General features: G+C 44.3%; 1 protein-coding gene across 2 annotated transcripts in view; it reads right to left on the bottom strand.

The window, feature by feature from the left end:
- Window positions 1-303: 303 nt before the first annotated feature.
- The window catches only part of TTYH2 (tweety family member 2), an 81,188-nt gene continuing 57,265 nt past the window's right edge, over window positions 304-24,226 (bottom strand). Inside the window, exons 5-14 of one of the 2 annotated variants that reach the window (XM_079965506.1) lie at window positions 23,282-23,377; window positions 22,704-22,776; window positions 19,507-19,576; window positions 17,427-17,482; window positions 16,612-16,704; window positions 15,677-15,769; window positions 15,410-15,552; window positions 14,583-14,768; window positions 10,407-10,485; window positions 304-4,484 (exon numbers count right to left, since the gene is read on the bottom strand). In XM_079965506.1, coding sequence (XP_079821632.1) covers window positions 4,404-4,484; window positions 10,407-10,485; window positions 14,583-14,768; window positions 15,410-15,552; window positions 15,677-15,769; window positions 16,612-16,704; window positions 17,427-17,482; window positions 19,507-19,576; window positions 22,704-22,776; window positions 23,282-23,377 — 970 coding nt within the window. In that variant the 3' untranslated portion in view covers window positions 304-4,403. The remainder of the gene's footprint in view (window positions 4,485-10,406; window positions 10,486-14,582; window positions 14,769-15,409; window positions 15,553-15,676; window positions 15,770-16,611; window positions 16,705-17,426; window positions 17,483-19,506; window positions 19,577-22,703; window positions 22,777-23,281; window positions 23,378-24,226) is intronic. The other variant, XM_079965505.1, reaches the window with a different exon arrangement.

The following is a 24,226-nucleotide window of genomic DNA, read 5'->3' as shown; positions in this document are numbered from 1 at the left end:
GTGAAAGAAAGAGCTGTATTCTGTTGTTTGCTGTACAATTCAACCCGCAATCTCCGGTAATCTGCACAACCACAGGCTCTCATTGTATTTCCCTGTGACCTTGAACGGAATCTCCCCCCCCCCCCCCCCCCCGGAGCTAGTCAAGTTTGAGAACATGGGCGAGTTTCATGAAGCCAAATGGTACCCAATTTACTCAGGCCTTTGAACCCATGAAATTGTCCCTGCCAGAGACAAATCTAATAACAGCTAATTGCAGGCGCATGGCTCTGTACCGGAGGAGCAAAGGACTCTGTTGAGAACACAGGCAGCTGAAGGTCTTTTTTATTTTTATTTTAGTACAAGTGTTTATTATTCGTTTCCCAGTCAGTACATACAAATCAGGCATAGCTCCAAAAGGAGCCCGAGATGAGGTTAGCTCGCATGCGTTCTTTTTTATTTAAAAAGTACTGAACGGCATTGTTACAATGAGACGATTAACAGCGTAAAACCAGGGTTCTCCCCGCCCCACATGCCTTAAGTTGTACAGCCACATATAAGATGAATGTATAAATTATGTTGCCATACATGATATGTACAAGTTATCCTTGATAAAAGACACAGTGAGTCGTTGCTGTCAAGTAATTAAAACCTCCGTGTATGCTTAGGAGGGCAACTTTTTGTACCTCTGCAGTTTTTAGCACTCTTAGATCGTGGGCAGTGATTGGGCAGAAGCATTTCTGAAGGATGTGCGGCCCAAATGCTACTCAGCCAGGCTGATGTTGCTTGAAAAGTCTCCCTTGCAATCCTACCCATTGCTGAAGAGAAGTGGACGAGGCATTACTCAAGGGAAATCATGTGAAGTGCCCAGGTTTGACAAATGCTTTCTGGCCTTTTTTTTTTTTTCATTTTTAGTAGTTGTGCTTTGGTGGGTTAACTGTTACACATTTGTGTTTTCCCACGAGAAGAGTTTATGTATTGCTTTCTGTCCCTGCGACACCAAGGTACAAAACGCAGAGCAGTTCGTTGGGAAATCTGCCTAAGCAAATCCGACCTCGCCAACGGAAGGAGGGAGGGGAGAGTTAAAAGGGATTTTGGGAAAAGCTGAAACCAGACCTGTAAGGCAGGAGTGGCCAACGTAGTATCTCCCAGACGTTGTTGAAATCGGCTCCCACCAGCCCCAGTGAGATTGGCCCAAGGGTCAGGGATAGAATCATAGAAGTGTAAGAGTTGGAGGAGACGCACGAGGGTCCATTGCAGCTCAACCCCCTGCAATGCAGGAATCTCAGCTAAAGCATCTATGGAAGATGGCCATCCAACCTCTGCTAAAAAACTTTCAAGGAAAGAGAATCCACAAGGGTGGTGGGAGATGGAATTCCAACAGCATCAAGAGGGCAACACACTGACTACCCCTGAGTAAAAGGATGCCCTGGAAATGAAATGACATTCCACTCATCCATTTAGACTTACTTGGATTCTCTTCCCACCCCCCAGAAATTCCTCCATTGCCAGCTGGACCATGGGCATAGCCAAGGGGGCGGTGTGCGTGTGCAAGCCCCGAATCAAGTAAGTAAATAAAAATACTTAGCTAAATGTATTTTTCCATGTAGAAGACTAGGTTTTTTTTTTCTTTAAAAATTATGCTAAAAAGTGGGGGTCATCTTATACATGGGTAGTGCATAGGGTGGACAGAGGAGAGGCAGATTTTGCTGCATGTGGGCGATTTTTGGCATTCCCTCCTAAAAAAAGCTCAACAACCTTGGGTAAAGGTAAAGGTAAAGGGCCCCCTGACCATTAGGTCCAGTCGTGGCCGACTCTGGGGTTGTGGCACTCATCTCGCTTTATTGGCCAAGGGAGCCGGCGTATAGCTTCCGGGTCATGTGGCCAGCATGACTAAGCCGCTTCTGGAGAACCAGAGCAGCACATGGAAACACCGTTTACCTTCCCACCGGAGCGATACCTATTTATCTACTTGCACTTTGATGTGCTTTTGAACTGCTAGGTTGGCAGGAGCAGGGACCGAGCAACAGGAGCTCACCCCATCGCAGGGATTCGAACCGCCGAACTTCTGATTGGCAAGTCCTAGGCTCTGTGGTTTAACCCACAGCACCACCCATGCTCCAAAATCCCCTCCAAAAAAGCTCAACAACTTTTCCCCATCCCCCCCCCATTTTCTTAAATTTGAGTCCCCCAAAATAGGGGGCATCTTATACATGGGGGCGTCTTATACATGGAAAAGTACGGTAAGTTTTAGTTTTTATAAGTTGCAAGATTTCGACTCCGAAGCTGAGCTGCGGTACACCATGCGGAAGGAGAAGAAACTCAGCAAAGAGGAGTTAAAAGAGCTGAACACAGCGGACCTAGTAAAAGAGGTGGAAATCTTTTACTCTTATACTATGAAAAAGGCTCTTGCTCAGCCATTCATCCAGTACCCTGTGGAGAGTAAAAACCTGGTTAAGGTCAACGATGGACAGTGGAGCGTCTCAATGGGCTGGGCTTACTGAGCGTGCACAGAAAAACTGCATGGGTGGGGGGGGGGGAGAAATTTGAGAAGGAAGTGCTGAAAAGGTTTTCAGCCAGTCCAAGAAAACTTGTTTTAGTTTAATTTTTTTGAAAAAAGATGTGCCCTTTGCAATTTTGCAAAATATACCGCATGAAAAGCACTCCCTGACCATAATTTTTCATTTAAATTCCTAATTTTCAAATGACTGAAGATTTTTGACAGATTTTTCTGAGCACCTGAGGTCAAAAAGAAAGCCATTTAAAACAGCTGTTGTTGAGACGTTTCATTCTGAAATCTGCTAGACAGAGGGCGATGACAGGTGGGTGTCCTGCCTGCCCCAACATAAATCCTGGCTACGCCCATGAGCTGGACTTAACTCAGAGACACACACACAGACACAGAAGAAGGGTAGAAGAGAATTCTTCTCTTCAGTACTGGGTGGAAATGGAAAACCATGTTTCATTTCTATTGGCAGCCAAAGTTGTGCTACAATCGCTGCAGTGATGAGCACCAGTTCTAGTTTAAAAGGACTCCCTCGATTAGCATCGATAGCTTTCAAGAGTCTCTAAAGACAGTAGGTGTACCACAATCCACGACTGGAGAAAAATAGATGAGACATTACTCTCAAGGGAAATTGTACTAAGACACTGTCTGTCAGCAGCACCTTAATGGGAATGGTTAGAGCAATTTCTCCCTATTACATACCAACCCAATTTTCATTGTTATTTTTATCCACCCTGCCCGCCCCAGCATACTGTGAGAAAAGAATGCTTGAATATGTCAAAGTTTCCCCCTGCACGGGCAATGGCATTTGATTAAGAAAAATCAGTGCTAAAAACAGAAATTTGTAAATTATTCAACATATTAAAAAATAACTCACCTCACATGTAATTAATAAAAAAATCTTTTAAAAGACAAAAAAAGAGAGATAAAAAGAGGTTATGCTCTTTGGATAGCCAATATAAAAACACTGGAAAGAATAACAATTATTGTAATACGAAGAACAAACAAAATGCATAAAAGAACAAAACAAACCCAGTTTGTTCTAAATAATACCTGAGGCCATTGAAGCAATGTTGGCTGAACTGCATGTTAATTCTATTAACCAATGACAAAGGGAGAATACTGAGTGTGGATCTCGTACCATTCTACACCAAAGAGGTGCTATGAAAAGGGCAATGATGAAGATGATGAAGTAGCAGCCAGAAATAGGCTTTTTTTTTGTGCAGAGACCTCTCTAGAGGAAAAAAGAAAATTCACTCTAGCGGTTGGTATTGCATTTGACTCCAAAAAGTGGGGTGCGTTTTTCTTTCGTGGAAAGCAGTCCACCTCCCTTAGGTCACTGTACACCGCGAATCAGTGTTCTGTTTTACTTGTACAGTGTACTGGTCTTTGTTATTTGCTCCTAATAAAACAAACAAAGTCAAAAAGGAAGCCCGAACCACACCATCAATGATGGGGGGAAAAACCCAGCCCTCAAGTCAGTGCAGAGAGAAAGCCTGTGCATAACCTTCCGACAGTCCAAACCCTAATTTCACCCCGTCTCTCCCCTGCCCCCCCCAAAAAAATAGGTTTGGGGAGGGCAATGCACTGGTGGCAGGAAGGGATCGGGAGGAAATGGCGAGTCGAGGAGAAGACTTCGGAGCAGTTCGCTCGAAGGATGGAAGCACCGGGTACCATCCTGCGTGTGCGAGAGAGGAAGACTAAACGTTGTGAGAGAGAAAAGGCCGTTGGTCGAGCACCTGGGAGGTTATATCCGTAGTGCCAGCGGGTGTCTTCTTCAGCCGACTCCCTCTCAGAGAGCCTTTCTGCATCCCTGCGGAGGCAATTCTATTTCCCTGCAGTCCGTGCGCCTTCAAGTTGTCACTGGGTTTTCCACTATAGCAACATCGTACGTTGTGGGCTTTTGTCTACAAGGTGAGTGCTAGGCTGGAAATTGGGGGCCGTGCTGTCGCCTGTGATCATCATTAACCGATAGATAGGTGGCTCGCATACTTGGAGAATACTAGGGAGAAGAGAGAGAAGGGGGACAGGAATTATGCGTCTTGCAGTTCTCTAATGGACAAAGACTATGAGATGGCCATCCTCCCCAACCCCACCATTAAATGCTTTTTATTTTAATAAGAAGTCCTGCAGAAAGAACATGGGATGCTGCAAAAACGGTCCAGGACTTGGCTCTTGGAAGCTACGTTGGGCTTCACCCGAGGTCTCATGTGGCTAGAAAACAACATCCTGACCATTGGCAGCAGGTGGAGTGAAATGAGGCGGCAATAGAAAGGCACCCAGAAAAAAAGAGCGAAATGCTGGCAAGGGGGAATGGACCTGGTGTTATTTGGAAAAGAAAGCAGGATAGTTGGAGGAAGTGGAAGCACACGGAACACCCCGCTGAAAATAAGGACCTATGTTTTCTCCACCGAAGAGTTACAGGCAAAACAGGGGGCAGAGAGGACCACCATCTGTTCTTAAAGTTTTGAGAGACATGGAACAAAATTCATCTGCTCACTATACCGGTTTTTGTTTGGGTAAATTCCTGCTACTGACACTTTTTTTTTTAATCGTCACAATGAATTCCTTCCTCCAACTACAGGTGATAAATGATGCCCCCTACTCTAAAATGTTTTCTACGAGTTCTTCCAACCCTCTGGAGCAGATCGGGTGGCGGTGAGGAGAGAGAACCATGATCAGGAATGAACTTACATTTAATTGGCTAAAAAGGGTTGTTGAACAATTGTTTAAAATTAAGGATGCAAAAAGGGGAAGGTATGGGGAAGTCCGGGAAAAGAGGTTTATGGAAATAAGGTAAAGAAAATATGATTTTTTTGTGTTTGTTTTTATGTTGTTGTTTTTGTGTATGTTAAAATTTGGAAATCAATAAAAATTATTTAAAAAAAAAAAAAAAAGAGAACCATGATCAGAGGACCCCTCAGCTGCTCAAAGGAGTGGAGGATACACAAATGCAAATAAACCACAAGGGCCTGCAGCGGATTTCTTCTCTTATCTACAGTATCCACTACCATTAGCTTCTGGAATGTGGTGAAAAAGTCAAGAGGCAAATTGTCACTGGTTAGGCAAGCATCATCCATAACTTCTCCCTCTTCCCACACTCCTCTCATTTAAAAAAAAAACATCTATTTCTAAATATTCCTGAAGAGAATGTTTGAGGGAAATTTATGGTGGCAAAAAAGGAGGACAAAAACTCCAGGTTCTTGAAGCAGCCATTCTCACCCAATGGACAGGAAAATACAGTGAGATCCAGTTTAATTTAACTGAGGAACCTAAGGATTATTTTCTGAAAGCTTTTTGTTTCTAGAGTCCCACTTTTACCCATCATTTTTCTTTTTTGGGCTTGCCACTAGTGCTTTCCCAGCTTTGTAGCTGATGTTTATAACCCAATACAACCACTCGTGCATTTATTCTTAATGCGCTAGTGGTTGTTTAGGGAGGTTGGGTCTTCATTTAAATATTTTGGTTTTTAAAGCTTGAAAAGCAGAAAACTCGTGACATCTCACCAGTCTTCAGTGTATAAAGCCACATTTTGAGCTTTCCTATGAAAAAAAAAAACCCCTCTCAAGAACTTTGTAAAGCCAGCTCGAGTTAAGTTTTGTTTAATAAACAGGATAAACCAATATGGGCATCTCACCCATCTATTTTGTGGGACAGGGTTCCTGCACTTCTGGTATTATTGGAAGTATAAGACTAAGGAAAACAGCTAGGTGGGTTTTTGTTTTTCGTTTTAGGTGTCAGGTCTGAAAAATGTGTGTTGAGGGAAAAGAGCGTCTTCCAAATCACAGCATTAAGGAAAACGATTCACAGTCTTATTTTTCTGCAGCTCAAAAAAGCTCAAAAGCCTTTCCTTGGGGGATTTAAATTCCATTTAAATTGGGCTGTTCAGAGTGTGTGGGGGGGAGGGGTTTGAATTAATCTGACTGCACTTATAGTTTCATCATCACCCTTGAGCTTTGCAACTCCAGCCTCTGCAACAGACCAATGTTTAAACACCCGATTTAAAAATAGTTCCCGTAAAAAGAAGGAAGAATTGTCACTTAGGATTAAAAAAATGGATGTTGCGGACGCTTGTATTCTAAGTGCAGCTCTTCTGCTCTTTTTGAATTACCATCAGGGTGGCAGTCCTGATGCATAGCCCAGGGTCTTGGTTCCCACCTACTGTTTAAGCTACACATAGAGCTTTCCCAGACCAAGACTTTAGGAACAGCAGAAGCAGTTGTGAAGAAAGGAGTTCTGGGATATTTTTTCAATAAGTTTTGTGTCTTTGCTTCTCAATTTGAACGGTGTTATTTTATGCACTGTGACTTGCTGTAATTTTTTACTGATTACGGTTTAGAAATTATTTATTGTAATTGTTAAGAGTGAGTTTGTTTAATTATTACTTCCTGATATTTTATTTTATTTTGCACTGTTATATTCTGATGGATGGTTGAACATTACTTTATTTGATACAGTTGTTTATTTGAAAGTCATGTTTCTATTATGACAATTTCGTATTTGATCAGATTGTTATAAGGTGCATGTGATCTTTGTTGTTTCTTCAACTTGTAAACCACCTGGTGTATAGTAATATAGAAAGGTGATATACAGATTAAAAGTGAAATGAAAAAATGAAATGAAATGGGAGAGCCGCCGGTCCCCCACCACTGATTTATTCACATTTGGGGTGAATGAAATAATGACGTTCTGGAGTGGCTGGTTGAACACCTCTTATCAAAGAGCCTCAGTGTCCTGCTTGCAACAAAAATATAATTTGCAGCAATGCTCTAAACTGAGTTACTGGATGATGCAAAATAAGCCCAAAGGGCAATTGTGTAATTTTGTTAAATGAAGGCACACTGTTTTACTGATGCATGATTTTTTTTTTGTTACTTAGGAGTTATTCCAGTGGCGATTTTATAGTTAGAATGCAATTCCTTCTCTAATTGGCCAATTTGTACATCTAATTCAGTTTCCCACGTTGGGTCTCTAGCTGTTTTTAGACTACAACTCCCATCATCACTAGGTAGCAGGGCCAGTGGTCAGGGATGATGGGAACTGTAGTCCAAAAACAGCTGGAGACCCAAGTTGTCTAGATAGCATAAGAGCAGGTGTTTGGTGCCCTCAGGTGCCTTTCGCTTTGCTTGAAAACGGGACTTCCCAATTTCCCCCTCCCTTTCTGTTCTAAATTGAGCTCTTTAATTCGGAAAGAGGCAGGGCACTGTTTGCACAAGGGAAAAAAGAGAGTGTCTTGCAGCACCTTCAAGGCCAACAGATTCCCAGTGACAAAAGCCCTCGTGGGACAGAACCCGCTTCATCACATGCACAAAGTTCTGTCCTCATTTGGCAGGCAGAGGGTGGTGATGGTGGAAAGTTGTTATTGCAAAGTGAAGCCAGAGAGGCCCAAGGCATGCATGCAATGCGAGTGCCACATTATGAGCATGAGTTGCAAAGGAAATTCAGTCAAAGGAGTCCAAGATGCAGAGTAAGGAGGAGCGACTCCTAAGTGATGATGAATAATGCACATAAAACATGTAAGGAAAGATTATTGCTTTCTGTAAGTGAGCAAGCCATTCCCAATCCCCATTGAGCCCCGTTCTGCTGCCATCAAACCTGCCAATGAACTCCAACATGGCAGCTTCATGCAAGAACCCGCCTTTTAACATTTTTTATCCCTTCTACCCCACTTTTGTCTGCAAAAAACTTAAGCCATGATAAATCTTTTAGTCTTTTAAGGTGTCATGACTCTTCCCTCCCTCCTTTTCGTGCAAAAGATTAGCATGAGTAAACTCCATGGGAATTGGTCTACGAAGCACAAGGGGAAATCCCTAGCTGGGTAAAGCGGAATGAAACTGCAGCACTGATGTTTCATTGTGTCATATTTGAAGAGCTTCTACTGATTGTCTATTTAAAGCAGCATTTGCTTGGCAAATGTTTATTCCAAAACAATAACAACCAACTCTATTCACTTCACAGGTTCTCAGCATCCTGGGGATCATTTGACTTGTAAACTAATCAAAGGATTTTGTTTTTTTAAAAATTGCTCTAATTCAGGCATAGGCAAACTCGGCCCTCCAGATATTTTGGGACTACAACTCCCATCATCCCTGACCACTGGTCCTGCTAGCTAGGGATGATGGGAGTTGTAGTCCAAAAACATTTGGAGGACCGAGTTTGCCTATGCCTGCTCTAATTACTACACCATTCCCAAAATACACTGTACTTTTCCATGTATAAGACTATGTTTTTTTCTTTAAAAATCATGCTAAAAAGTGAGGGTCATCTTATACATGGATAGTGCATAGGGTGCCACGGCTGTCAGCGGCTATTGTGCATGTTATTGGTTGCTGCATCAATGGGTGGTGTTGATTGGCTGATGCTCCGGCAGTTGGGCAGGTGATTGGCAGCTTCTGCCGGCAAAGGGACAGACAGGAGGTGGATATCGCGATGCGTGCAGTTGAGCGATTTTCAGCAATACTCCCTAAAAAATCCCCACCCAAAAAGCTCAACAACTCTGTGCCATCTCCCCTCATTTTCTTAAATCTGAGTCCCCCAAAATAGGGGCACGTCTTATACATGGGGGCGCCATATAGACGGAAAAGTATGGTATGCAGCAGGCCTCAGTAATGCGAAATCTCAACCCTAGCAGCCTGAAATTCTGGGTGCCTACCAAGCTTTGTTTTTTGCATTATCCCATTCTGGAGAAAACCTCCAGTTTCATCCAATGGAATCCACTAAACTAAGCACACCTACTGCAAATCAAAAGACTACAGGAACACTTTGAATTCTGGAGGTTCCCATGTTTATGAGGGTCAGGGGAAACGTACAGCACACAGGGAAGTGACGGGAAATCACCAGGGAGGGAAAATAAGCCAACTCCAGTCCCCAAACCAAGAAAAGATACAAACAGAAAACAGATAAGCAACTTACTCTTGAAGGGCAACATAGCTCCAAAACAGGAGATGCAAAAACAAAGCAAAAGTTAGCAGGCAAGATGTGTTTCAAAGGAACGTTATGCCAAACTTAATAAAGAGCTTTTGCTTAAGAGTGAAGCAAGTTTGCAGAAAAACATGGAAGGATTATTAAAAAACAAAAAAGGAGGAAAAAAGCAAGCAAAGAGTATATACTCATCTTCTAGATCAGGCTTCCCCAACCTTTGGCCCTCCAGATATTTTGGACTACAATTCCCATCATCCCTGACCACCGGTCCTGTTAGCTAGGGATCATGGGAGTTGTAGGCCAAAACATCTGGAGGGCCGCAGGTTGGGGATGCCTGTTCTAGATGGTTAGAACTTGAGCAGTTGAACACAATTTTAAATGCACACAGGGATTTTTTTTTTTTATGGCACTGTGTCACATGCTAATATATACAACACATAGAAAAGGTAATGCAAAGTCATAGACATCTATTGGCAAAACCGGCAAACGTTTGCAGGATATAACCTCACACCATGGGCTGCGAAGTACCAGTACTATAACACAGAGTTGCTCTCTGCCCTATTGCTACAAAGCTGCCCATAGCTTAGCCAACAAGGATGCAGTCTCAATGGACTGCACCCTGTGTTGCCAAAAGGTGAGAGTGCTAAAACGGCTGTGGGAACAAGAAATGCCGGACTCAAAAAAGCAGGACTTCTTGCATCAGTTTTCACCTTCTAGCAGATATGAATCTCTGGGTTAAGGACTGTCTTTTTTCCCTGAAAGGTGTGCATTCAGGGGAGGTTCCCCCCCTGGGCTTCTTTTCCTCATCTCTAGCATCAGAAACAAAACTATTTTGGCGTTTGACAAAAAGCAGGAGGCTTTCTCGTCCCGGGTTTTTTTTTATTTAAAAAAATTATTTTTCAAAAATGCATTTTAATATAGAGAGGTTAGTAAAAGCAGAGGAAATGATAATAAAAAAGAGGGTCTGTTATAAAAATGATTTGGCCTCCGACGCCCACCGTACCGTGGGGGGAGGCGATCCTCTTCCAATCAGTGGGACGTTTTCATAGCGTGGGTTCCCACCAAAGAGCACAGCTTGGTTCCTGCAGGTAGAGAGGAGTTAAGATCAGGAGGGCAGTCTGTTGAAACGAACTCCGTTCTGAGCCTGCGGCTAGGAAACAATCCCCGTTACATTCCTACACAAGCAACCAACTCGAGTTGTGGGTAGGGGACAGAGGAGGAAGAAGGGAAAGAAGAGACGCCAATTTAATAATGCTAGTTTTAATAATGCCAATCCTGTTCTTTGAAGCAGAGACAATCTATTCAACTCAAAAAATGTTGCTGGCCTGGTGCAGAGGTGGCAGAACATCAGCCACAGTCCGTTGGGTGGACCGCTATGATTTCTTTCTTTCTTTTTTGTACATAAACTTTTATTAAATTTTCTGTTTTACAGTTTAAACTACTCGTTTTTACATCCTTAAAATATCAATGACTTCCCATCTTCTCTTTCCACAGTTCATTTTACATATCATAAATCCCTGCATATTTTACAGAAACTATACCATTCAGTATTCCATTATTGCATCCACCATAATTTATTTGCACTGTTGAATTTATCTTAATGCTGCCAGCGTTTTCAGCAGCACACAGTTATTTCCCATACACTCAATAAGCATTTTCCAATCTTCTCTAAACGTATGTTCTTCTGTGTTCTCTTATTCTATATGTTAAGTCTGCAAGCTTCACATATTCTGTCAACTGAAGTTGCCACTCTTCTTTGTTTGGGACCTCGCTTGTTTTCCATTTTTGGCCTAGGAAAACATGGGCTGCAGTCGTGGCATACTTAAATAACACTTTTTGACACCTGGGAATTTCAGTCGGTTGACCTCTATGATTTCTAGAAGACTAATATCTTCCCTTTTACTTTACCTCACACCACAACAAGGAGTGAGGAATAGAGGAATGTACCAGCCGACACAATACATGGATCTTTCCACAGCTCTGCCCTTTATAGGTGGAACTTATGAAGCAGAAAGGAGTCATGCTGGCAAGCAGCTCCTCCATTTTCTAGAGGTACCCGTTTACCTCAGTGAGGGATGCTGGCAGAGGTGAGGGGCAGGCTAGCAAGAGCTGCGAGACTAGAGCAATGAATTAACAGGTGTGTGTGTTTTTCTCTCCACATGACAGGAGGAAACACACTTCCGTTGGTCTACTAGAAGTCAGCCAGTGATAGATAAAAATGGGTAAGCAATCTGCTTCCTGCCCACCTCTGGGCCTAAAAATTCTCAAGTCTTATCCAAGCAAAGAGAAGGACTGGTAACTCTGTGAAGATAACCTGATGAAGATTTAATCAAAACAAGCCAGCAGCTCAGGAGGCAGTACACGAGCGATTCTACCACATGCAGCTATGCATGCACTATTGTGCCACAGTCCATTCACGAGACTGTACAGATCTCTGAACGTCCATAGGGAAACTACTTGTTTGAAAACCTTGTCCCCAGGTTCCTATATTCTTTCACATGGAGACTTACAAGAGGTAAGGTAAGTCTTGGGAGGGAATGTTCCGTGCAAGGACTTAGTGTTGTTGCATGCTAGAAACAGGGTGTGTGAATCAGCTCCCACTTGTCCCAAATGTGGAACAGCTGGCTAAGGACTGCTTATTGGGGCTCTTATTTGGGACACATGTGCAGGAAATAAAAATCTCTTACTCCCCACCCCCCTCTCAAGAAGCACTGGGCGCATGCAACAAGGAAGCGTTTTGGCACAATAGTTTCAAAACTAGCAAACACTTAAAACGTTGTTCCGAAACGTGTACTTTATTTTAAATTAAAGATTCAAATCCTGCAACTTCAACTGGACTTTAATGATCTTTCCACATTTTCACTCACTGCACTCGTCATGACAAGCGTGCTGCCGTCATCCGGTGAGCAGAGACAAGCCTCAGCCTTCCTCCTAACCTTGGAGCTATGAAAATGTGCGGGGGTCTTTCCAGGGGTTGTACAATGACCTTCCCTGCCAGGCTCCAATGTTGGCTGGAAAGTTGTGGCTCATTTGGGTGCTGCTCATCTCAGGCCTGGGGCATTGCTAGGCACTTAAAAGATTCAAGGCAGGGGCCCAGAGCTACAAATTTGCGTAAGCTAATTTATATGCACAGATGCAAATGTAGAATTAAATGTCACAGAAGGCAAGCAAATTTGCCCTTCCAGGCAAATCTTTCCAATTAATTTTCACCCCACCCCAGATCACCCCAAATTAGTTCCTCTTCAATTCATTTACCCTCAATTAACTTTGCAACAGATCGTGCTCTGTATCAGCTGAATTACCCATCGACTGCTCCCATTCATTGCCTCCCAAAATAATTTAAGGTTACTTAAATTCTTATCCTGCCTAGCGAACCCAGATTACCCTACCAATTCATTCTCTCTCAAAATCATTCTGGGCCTTTGCTCCCCGCTGTAGCAACACTCTTGGCTCAGGCACTTTTGAGTGCCAAGACCAAGGAAGTGGCCAAACAGCTGATCTCCCTGCTTCCTTTTCCTGTAGGAAACAGCGATGGAGGCTTCTTCAGTCATGTGACATCATTCATTATTTAGAAAAGAATAAGATATATATACTGGATGCAATGCGTGTTTTGAGACATGGCGGAAAATGCAGGCAACACATACTCTTCCATCTAGGAAAACAGACACTCTTCTAAAACTTTTCAAATAGCCATTCTAGCAGGACTGTTTTTCCCCTCCTTCAAAACAATCAATCAAGAGCAACTCAGGTTAAGGCAATCCAGTGTTAGATCTGTCTAATGATGGGAAAAGATTGCCAGTATACAACTCTAATAATAAAGCTTCAACAGCTGACTGGAGGTCCAAATGACTGCCAACTGATGCCTTCCCTCTTTGCAATGTTTAGCTAAAGATGTCCTCAGGGTTCCTCCACCCAAACAACACTTCGCTGGCTACTGCCCTCTGAGGACAGAAAAATGGTACCAGGATACATGTTGTTTTAACTAAACATTACCAGAGGTGCATGGAAAGGCTGGGAGTAGTCATGCGTGCCTTCTTTTGCAAATTATGAACCTGAACCTCGTTTATTGTCATTCCTTCATCATTTCCTTCCAATCTACCAGGAATGAAAACTGAGGAAAACAAATGAATCAGGCGGAGGAAGCAAGGAGGAGCTAAGTGGGCAAGGCTCCTCACATCAAATCGAGCTGTTTTGAAACAGAGAAGCCACATGTTTCTCGCTTGCTGGATGACTAACTTCCAAAAATAAAAGTAAGTGGGGAAAAAGACCATATCATGGTAAAAGAGGATGCAAATTTAGACGCTAACACAGCACAGAAGAAAAGAGACTGTGTTAAATCAAACCTTCTGTAGATACAGTCGTACCTTGGAAGTAGAATGGAATCTGTTCCAGAAGTCAATTTGACTTCCTAAGCCAGGCATCCCCAAACTTGGCCCTCCAGATGTTTTGGGTCTACAACTCCCATCATCTCTGACCATTGGTCCTGTTAGCTAGGGATGATGGGAGTTGTAGTCCCAAAATATCTGGAGGGCCGAGTTTGGGGATGCCTGTCCTAAACATTCGGAAACCAAAGCGCGGCTTCTGATTGGCTGCAGGAAGTTCCTGCAGCCAATTGGGAGCTGCGGAAGCCCCGTTGGACATTCGGGTTCCAAAGAACGTTCGCAAACCAGAACAATCAATTCTGGGTTTGCGGTGTTTGGGAGCCAAAACGTCCAAGTACCAAGGCATTTATGATCCAAGGTATGACTGCATTACCATTTCAGGGTCTGTGTCTATAGGCTTTTCTTTAAAAACACTTCTTTCAAAAAGCAAGGCTTTTGTTTCTCTGTATCTTTCAGTGAGCCAGAGACGGCTCACCCATTGGGCAGTTGGGAACATCTGTCCAAGGGATCAAGTATAGAAGGGCTACTGGGTTGCCAGCTGTCGAAGAGGGTGGGATGGAGAAACACAGCGGTTCTCAAAAGAGGGATGGAAAGATGGAAGCAATATGAAAAGTCAGCATGAATCCCAGCAGGGACAGATAGTATCGAAGGATGGAGAACAGAGGATGGAAGGCACTCCTGAGCATACTGGGCCACCCGAAAAGGTTAGCCAATCCCTGTTGTCACCTTGAGAATTCTACAGACCCAGACAGGCGCCTCAGTGCTGATGTTTGGTACCCCAAGCATCTTGTACTCACATGTACTCTGATACTGGCGCGTTGGAGATGGTCTGTGCTGGAGGCTGCAGGCTGGTCTGGCTACCCAGGCTGCTACTGTAGCTGCAGAAACTACGAAGCTGCCCCCGGCTAGGGTTGTGGGCAGCAATTCGTCGGGCCTGCGGATTGAAGGGGTCTTCTTCATCTATGTCGTCATAATCCCGGTCCCTAGTCAGAAGGAAAAGGGAATAAATTAACACTGGACTGAGGCACCAACCCAACCTCTACTGGCCACTGGTCAAGAAGACATGAGTTGTAGACACCTGTGGACCTTCAGATGTTGCTGGGCTCACACCAGACCCATTCAAACTGGCCAATGGTCAAGAAGAAATGAGTTGTAGACACCTGTGGACCTTCAGATGTTGCTGGGCTCACACCAGACCTATTCAAACTGGCCAATGGTCAAGAAGACATGAGTTGTAGACACCTGTGGACCTTCAGATGTTGCTGGGCTCACACCAGACCTATTCAGAATGGCCAATGGTCAAGAAGACATAGGTTGCAGTCTAGCAACATCTGGAAATCCCCACAGGTTCTCTACTCTTGCTTCATCGGGTGGTATCTGGGACGCCTCTGTAGGCTCTTTGACAGGAACCATCAAATCTGCACAGCTCCAACTTGTGGTGAGGGAGAGAACGAAGTCCATGATCCTGGTTATATAGTTCCTGGCTTAGAGGCAGCAAGCATACAGAGCGACAGCACCCATTGTTGCCACTGCATTCATCCCCATTTAAAATCACCATCTGCAACGAGCAATTCTGTCTCCAGCATACCCATGTGTGCTCCTGGCAGACCCTCTTCCATTTTACCTGCTGGCTAAATGCTTCCAGGCACGTGGCACGGCACAGACGACGGTGGAGAAGGACACGGCAGCCAAAAGGGAGAAAAGAATGAGGTACAGCAAGCCTTCCACCCCATCGTAGCAGATCCCAATCAAGGCATCCAGGTAGTCCTTTAATTTGAGGAGGGGAAGAAGGGAGGGGAAATGTCTCAATTCCTTGTGTGGCAACAGGCCCCAATCCACACAACAGTGTCTCCTCCACACCTCCCAGCACGCTGTGCCTTACGCTGCTCACCTTGTGTAAGCCCCGGCAGTCCAACATGGCGGTCAGCTGGTGGAGGCTGCCCTCTGATTTGTTCAGTAGCTGCTGTATGCCTAGCAGATCTCTCTGCAGCAAGGGGGGTGGGGGTTGGCAAAGGAGGAGGAGGAAGCAGAGACATCTTTGCAGCAGGAAAAGGAGCATGGTTACTGTGAAGCTGCAACATGGCCTAGCAGCCCTATGAAGGTGGATACACTTCCCAAAACGCAGGACCGGAAGGGGGAGCCCCAAACTGGTCCCTTCTAACTGTGTGCAAACAGCTGGCTCCTTTCTACACACACACACACACACTGCTCCGTAACAGATGGACTGTGGTTGGGTGAATGGGGCCAGTAGGAACAGCCCCCGCTCTCCTTTTCATGCAACTTATTTGTGTGAGGGAATAGGGCTTGTGTCTTGCGTCAAAAACCATCAGGCTGGAGCCCTGGTCTGGAAGGCAACTAGGAAGTTTACCTGGTTCAGGAACCAAACTGCCAACAATTAGTTCCTAAATGTATACCCCTGATTATGACTTGTTCAAGAGGTGCTGAGCAGTGATCGGGTTGCTCCTAGCTTGACTGATTCTTGCTGCTCTGCAGTTCCTCTGTGTTCTGAAATTGGCTTCCAGTAGCTGCCCAGACCGCTCGTCTCTTGCCTCAACCTCTTTGCCTTACATTCAACATCTTTTCTGTCGCTTGCCATACCCTCGAGCCTCTCCAGGAGAGAACCTAACAACCTCCATGTTCAATTTGTGTCTCTCCCCCCCCTTCCCACATTGCCAGCCCAGTCCTTGCCAAGAACTAATCTCGCAAATGGAAAGTACAAATCTGCTTCAGCCCGGTTCTACGCAATATACGTTGACGTGGAAGGCTCCACAAAATGGCTTAGCGCAGCCCTGATTCGTTAAGACAACCCAGCACTGTGCTGTTTACCTCGGCTGTAGGGAAAAGAGGGAGAGCAAACTGCATGAGGCCTTGGATCTGGATCTGCATGGTTGTGAGAGAACGCTGGTAGATGGTCAAGGCCTGCAAAGAGGAAATGTAGTACAAAATGCATGAGCCAAGCTTTCACACAGAGGGCCACAAGTTCTAAGTCTTCACCGCTTTACAAGTCGACACAACCAGCCTCTTCCAAATCCTGGGAGCCAGTCAGCCCCCCTCCTTACATGGCAAAACTTTAGCCTCTCTCTTCCACCCCCCAACCCGCTGTGAAGTCTGGGTGGTTCGACCTACATTTTATGGCTTCTCCTTTTCCTCTTCTCCACGAAGATTACCAGATTTGGGGAAGCCCTAGGGATAAGCTCCACAACAGGGATTGAACTTGTGAGGCAATTCCTAAGTTCAGGCAAGGAAAACTCCTTTTATTGGAGAGGTCTGGCACCCATAAATCTAACTCCCCACTCTGCAAAACTTAGCTTCCGATGCGATGGGAAGTTCATTCGTAGAATGAGGGTGCAGCTATCTCTTGCAAAGTTGTAAGGAAGCCCTGTGGGCTATCTAGCTCAATGCAATAAATCTAGAATTAAGAGCGTCCTCAAACAGTCTCTGCATGGAAACCATCAGCATGGTTACCCCTCTAGATAATTGGTTCCATTGCCAAACTGCTCTTACTGCCAAGGAAGTTTCCTTCTAATGTTCAAATATAGTCCGCCCTCCTGTAATTTAAGCCTGTTAGATCTTTCCACTACAGGTAGACTGAAGACATACTATCGGGGAGTTCCTATCATCAGGGTACCCACATTTCTTACCTGCTGGAAGGGGTTGGTCAGACTCTGGCTGCAATACAGGTAGTACCGTACAATTTCTGCAAGGAAGAGGGTCATAGGTCAATGGGACAGTGGCACTCCTATTAGCCCAACCCAACTTGAGAACATCTCCTATCTGGGAATCTGCCTGCTTGGAACGCAACAAACCCTCTTGTGGCTCAGATAGCACCATAAATAATTGTCTCCCTTTCACAACGCTGACTCTGCTTAATACTGTTTTGAAGGGCGGTGCTGCAGGAAAGCCTTGGGTCTGACCAAAGAACCGCCAAGCCCAGGATACAAAAGAAAACAAGGCCAGGATGCCCATATTCCTGGTGCCCCACAGCACAGAATCTGCCATGGAGGCATGCTTCTGTAAGAATTCCAGCTTTAATTACGGGTGACTATTATTTATTACTGTTTATTAGTTTGTATACTGCTTAATATGCCAAAATGGCTTCTAAGCAGTTTACAACTATAAAAATCAATGCGTAATTAAAACACACAGTAACAAATCCACTGGGGCATTAAAACGCCCTTAATTAAAATATGTAATAAAACAAGCAAATTAAAAAGTGTAACAGTTGAAAAACAGTTATACAGAACGTTACGCTGACAAATGTCGTTCCCTGAATGCCTGTCTACCCATTAACGTGACTGTGTCATTTGCAGAGCATACTTGGCAAAGGGGTGGGGGTGGGGTGTTAATGCTTTTTGCACTGATTTCCCCATGTAAATGCTCCCCATGTGTAATTTTGTCCTAAAAAGGCGGGGGGATTGGAGTGAAGTTGTGCCCACAATTTCTGAAAAACAACAAGTCCTCAACAAATACTTACAACACAAGAGAACTTTTGACACAGCGTCCAAGAGCAATAAATGGTCTATACAATGTTTCTGTACCACTATGGAAAAGACCATCATTCCACCTCTTCTTCATCACTCCAAATTTATGCAAAACATTTAAGCAAAATCCTAACAAAACTTCCAAACACTGCAATCAAAGCTCAGGTTTATTCAAAACTGCCCCAAAACTGTGTAATTTATTATTTGGATTTTACATGAAAGGAACTTGTTGCAAAATATCCCAACCACCAAGGAGAGAGACGGATGCACTGAGAGTCTTAGAAGAAGTGTTGACAGGCCACAACATGCTCCCTGGTTCTCGTTTCATGTCCACTTCTGGTTGCAAAGAGACAGATTCTGCATTTATTGTGGGCCAGAGGCAACTGGGGAGGTTTTGACAGCTCTGGAATTTTTTATCAGCTACGAAAATAAAGCTACTATGTCCCTGGAGGTCCGTGGATTGGAGCTTCCTTTCTGAACTAAGTTGAATATTTTAAAAGCTAGACTGGTGACTGGGAGCGGCTGCCGAGACCATATAACACCGGTCTTGAAAGACCTACACTGGTCCCAGTACATTTCCGAGCACAATTCAAAGTGTTGGTGCTGACCTTTAAAGCCCTAAACGGCCTCGGTCCTGTATACCTGAAGGAGTGTCTCCACCCCCATCATTCTGCCCTGACACTGAGGTCCAGCGCTGAGGGTCTTCTGGCGGTTCCCTCACTGCGAGAAGCCAAGTTACAGGGAACCAGGCAGAGGGCCTTCTCGGTAGTGGCACCCACCCTGTGGAACGCCCTTCCACCAGATGTCAAAGAGAACAACAACTACCAGACTTTCAGAAGACATTTGAAGGCAGCCCTGTTTAGGGTAGCTTTTAATGTTTAATATGTTATTGTATTTTAGTATTCTGTTGGAAGCCGCCCAGAGTGGCTGGGGAAACCCAGCCAGATGGGCGGGGTATAAATAATAAATTATTATTATTATGAATATTTTAAAAGCCAAAAGTCCGTTCCAATGCAAGCACAAGTGTGACCTCGGGTGCCCTTTGTTTGAACAGGTTTGGCGGCCTCCCTCGATCCGAGTCTGCAGCTGTACACCCTAAGGATACCCTGTGGACAGCAATGCCTATCTGAGAGCAGGAACAGGGTCAGGCGAGACAAACGGCAATGTTTGTTGCGCTTTACCCAACTTCTGTCCCAACTGAGGCATCACCCACACCACCCAAACAGCATAGGAATCTCACCTGCACTGAGGTCGCTTTGCGTCATGTTCATGATGAACTTATCTGGAGCCATGCAGAAGTCACTGGTACCCTATGAGAGAGTTTTAAAAAGGGAGGCACTGTGATGGCTAGAAGGTTGACTTGAGGAGGTCATACACCTGGTTGGGTGGGGAGGAAGGGTTGTAGCTCAGTGGAAGAACATCTACAACAGCCTTTCTTGGGTCCTCAGATGTTGCTGAACTACAACTCCCATCACCCCTAGCTAGCAAGGCCAGAGCTCAGGGATGATGGGAGTTGTAGTCCAACAACATCTGGAGACCCACAGGTTGAGAACCGCTGATCTACATGGTCCAGTCCCTGGAATCTGCAGGTAAGGCCAAGACTCCCTGTCTGAAACCCTGCAGGGCTGCTGTCAGTTAGTGTAGAGAAGGCACGTCCAACTTCCAAGAGATTGCGATCTACTCCCACTATAAATAAAACTGGCAGTGATCTACCCATTGGATTGACCAGAATATTTTTTTTTTTGAAAGCTTCATCAAAGTTGTTGAGCTTTTTCCCCTTTGCTTTTTTTGGGGGTGGGGAAGAATCAGGATCCTGCGATCGACCAGAAGCGACAAGGGACATTCCGCAATCAACCAAGTACATCCTGGTGTAGAGAATGCAATTTTCATTACAGGTATGTGTGTCTAAAAACCACACCCGTAGACAGGGTGGATTTGATTAAAATCACGATTTAAATCACTAGTCAGTAAGACTTGATTTAAATCATTTTTATTTTTACAAAAAGGCTCATTCTTGGTGGTATAATCTTAATATTTACAACCAGGTGAAGGTTTCACTTTCGCAATAATAAATTTTCAGAGTAGGTTTTACAGTTATAATCAAAAATTACTGATATGGTTATACTATTGGAAATACATAGACAGATAATTATGAAATTATTGTGCAGGTTTAATAAGTTCACTGTTTATATTTGGACAACTTATAGGAAGGAGAAAAATAAATAATCATTTCCCTAATAACAATTTGAACAATTTATTTAACTAAAACAGTAACATTACAGCATATGTTTACATGTTTGTTAACTGATGTGGTTAAACATTTTTTTTTTTTAAAAAAAAAACCTTAGACTGAGTTTTAGCACACATGAAAAACTTAAATCCTTATTTCCTGATGAATAGCCTTTGGACTAAAATGCAACTTAAATAGAAAACTATCTTTAGAAAGATTTTTGCTCCAAAAGCATTTTATTTTTAAAATCCGATTTAAATAAAAAAAAATCCAATTTAGATAAAAAAAATCAATTTTTTTAAATTTAAATTTTAAAAATCATTGATTTTTTTTAATCCACCCTCCCCATAGAACAGGCAACTGCTTTTAAGACTTTAGCACTTTCTATGAAGGTACATTTGATTTCTATCTTACACTTCCAATTCCTCTCCTGTTATCTACAGCATTCATACAAATGTGCAAATATGTGTGTGTGTGTGTGTGTGTGTGTGTGTGTGCGCGCGCACACACAAGTGTGAGGTGCTTCTGGTGGCCTCTCATCCACAAAACCAACCTTTTGGGGTGTAAACAAGAGCAGATCAACAAAGAGGCTTGTAAAATACCTCCTGCCTCCAGTGCTGGAGAAAAATGGAACTATTTTTGACTTTTTAAATTTAAGGCATTTCTACATTGCCTTTCGTTCATATTGCACTCACAAAGCAAATTTGAAACACCAAAAAAAAGGGGGGGAGCCAGCAGTAGCAGTAAATCACACACACACACACAAATTTATAACCAAAAACCAGTTTGTAAATAACAGAAAAGGAACTGGGAACCAGCCTCCCCTGAACCACCAGCAGAAGATATGCTAAACCCAAGTCCTACCTGAACAACACATAATGAGAGCTTTTGAAAGGGGGCTGGCAAATCCATGAGTCTGACAGCAATGACTGCCCTGTGCCAAATCAAATTGGAATCATGCAGACTGAATCTGAGCAGTTGGACAACTTAGGGAAGCTTACTCAAAATCACTTTTCGCACTTTAATAACTGACCCCTTTCGTACTCCCTATCAGGTTGGCAGTGGGAATCCCAGTACATGTTCGTGATAAATGAAAATGGAACTAAGAGCATCTTGGCTGTGAGTCCTGGAAGATCTGCTCCCTGACTTGCAGGCTTTTCCCCACCTGGCCTGGGAGGGGCGGGACCATGACTGACTCCAGCTACAAAAATCAGAGGCTGCTGAACAGACTCTTGGGTTGGGGTCTTTGTTTAGGGGTTTTTGTTGCTGTTGTGGGTATGAATTCTTTGTATCTTTATATTTAAATCTTACGTTTTACATGGAAATTTCTATTTGGCAGCTAGCGTACTTTTCGATGTGTTTTATTTATTGTTTATGGCTACTCTTATGTTTTTAATGATGTGAATCTTTTTATGCTGTCAGCCGCCTCAAGCATCATTTTTAAGTATGGAAAAGTGGGATACAAATAAAAGGATGTTGTGGCTGTTAAGAGGTGTCGTTCCTCCAGAAACAAAACGAAACAAAACTACAAAAAGGACAGCGGTAGGCATAGCGAGAAGACCAAAAAGTTTGCCCTGGCTTACCGTATTTTTCGCTCTATAAGATGCACATTTTCCCCTCCAAAAACTAAGGGGAGATGTGTGTGCGTCTTATGGAGTGAATTCAGGCTCCATGGCTTCAGCGATAGCAACGAGAAGCTTCCGAAGCGCAGTGGGAGTGCTCCCACCACGCTCCGGAGGCTTCGGGTTGCTTTCGCTCTCCAGGCTTCAAGGATAACCACCTGAAACCTCCAGAGTGCCTCTGGAGGCTTCGGGTTCCTTTCGCTGAAGGGAGGAGAAATGGAAGGGGCTCCATTTCTCCTGCCGCTTCGCTGAAGGGGCGCTGCGCAGAGAGGGGGAGAATTTTTTTTCTTGTTCTCCCCCTCTAAAACAAGGTGCGTCCTATGGTCGGGTGCGTCCTATAGAGCGAAAAATACAGTATATGCATCCAAAAATCAGAAGGCTTCAGCAGCTCACATGCTGGGAAGCTGGGTTAGGCAGGCTTTCACCAGCCAGAGCTACCAGGTGAGCGAGGAAGGGAGCACAAAAACAAAACACAAGCCATCGCAAGGCACACAGATATCATTCCAGCTCTTAAAGCAACCTCAGATATATAACACAAGGGAGGAGAGAAGAAGCAGGATGCTACGTCCCAGGTTTCGTGCTTACCACCGCTCCCGAAACATCTGCCGCAAAGGAAGACCAGCTGAGAATGAGTGTGAAAAGCCCACAGCACAGAATCCTGTGGACAAAAGGCAAAACGGTCAGTGGACAGAAGCGGGGCTCGCTGAGAGGGTGTCGAGGCAGGAACCCCCCCACCACTTATGTACACAGCGCTTAGCTTAGCGCAATGAGCGGCTTTTGGTCTTCGCTGCCCGCAGCCTTACAACGTACCTGTAAAGCAGGTTGCGACTGCACCTATTTTACAGACGCAGAATGGAGGCACAGCAGGGAAGGACTGTGGAAGCAGCGCCCAAAATGAGCCTAGGGACAACTATGCAGACTTAACGTGCCGTGTGATGGTTTATATATTCATTCCGGTGATTTATAGCCCAACTCTCCAGTAAAATCTATCCCAGAGCAGGGCCCCAACATGAAACATTGCAATACATAATGAAATAAAAACGACCTGAAACAAAATATGAACCCTAACAAACAAGAAAACTATAGATTGCATTAAGGAAGCGTGAGAGCGACAAAATGCCTGCTCCGGTCAACTAACCCAAGTGCAGGAGTCCTGTACTCACACAATAAGCAGACATTTGGAGTGCTTTGCTAGGCCCAGGCAGGCAATAAGGCAGATCACCAAGTCCAGGATGAAGAGCAAGAGGTAGGAGAGCCATCTGCGGAGAGAGGGGAGGCTGGATATAGAATCACAGAATTGCAGAGTTGGAAGGGACCCCGAAGATCATAGAGTCCAAACCCCCAGTAATAGGCAGCTGCTCCATACGGGGATCGAACCTGTAACCTTGGCGTTATCAGCACTATGCTCTAACCAGCTGAGTTATTCAGTTATGATTCGGGCAATCCTGCAGAAGGGCTGGAAAACGTGAAATGCAAGCAAGACCACAGATATTAAACGTGAGGAACTGCAGTACCTCAGAACCAGGCTTCTCCAAGCTGGAAACTCTGCCACATATTTTGGAATACAACTTCCATCATGCCCAGCCAGCTTGCACCAAGCCACGCCCAGCCAAACACTTTCGACATCTGTTAAGACTGGCTGTGGCATGGAATGGAGGTGAGAAACAGCCCAACCCCTCTCTCCCAACCCTTCTCCTCCTTTCACGTATTACTCAACATTTTGCAGGAGAAATCACAGGCAGCTACGTCACTGTTTTCTTGGGGGACAGTTATATTTTTGTGGGATGCCAACACAGCAAATGTGAAATTTCATGGCATAGGCTTTCCTAAATTTTCTGTGTAGAAACCCCCCCCCCCGCCCCCTGACAAATATATTTATGGACACTATATGGCCCTATTCCTCGTTATTGTGGCAGTAGGGGGGTGAGGGACTTAAAACAATGCAGTTGTGCAACAGCTCCTTTGATTTTTATTGGCATTGTTACGAAGAACCATGTTCTCCACACAGAGAAGCAGGACTTTGACTTTGGGATGTGTGGGTAGGCATCAAAACACAGAAGGAACACTGTCATGGCTATGTCTGAAATTGAAGAGTGAACTCGGCCCTG

Source organism: Podarcis cretensis (genome assembly GCF_951804945.1).
Source record: "Podarcis cretensis genome assembly, chromosome: 2".
Lineage (NCBI taxonomy): Eukaryota > Metazoa > Chordata > Lepidosauria > Squamata > Lacertidae > Podarcis > Podarcis cretensis.
This window is presented reverse-complemented; position numbering and strand designations above follow the sequence as displayed.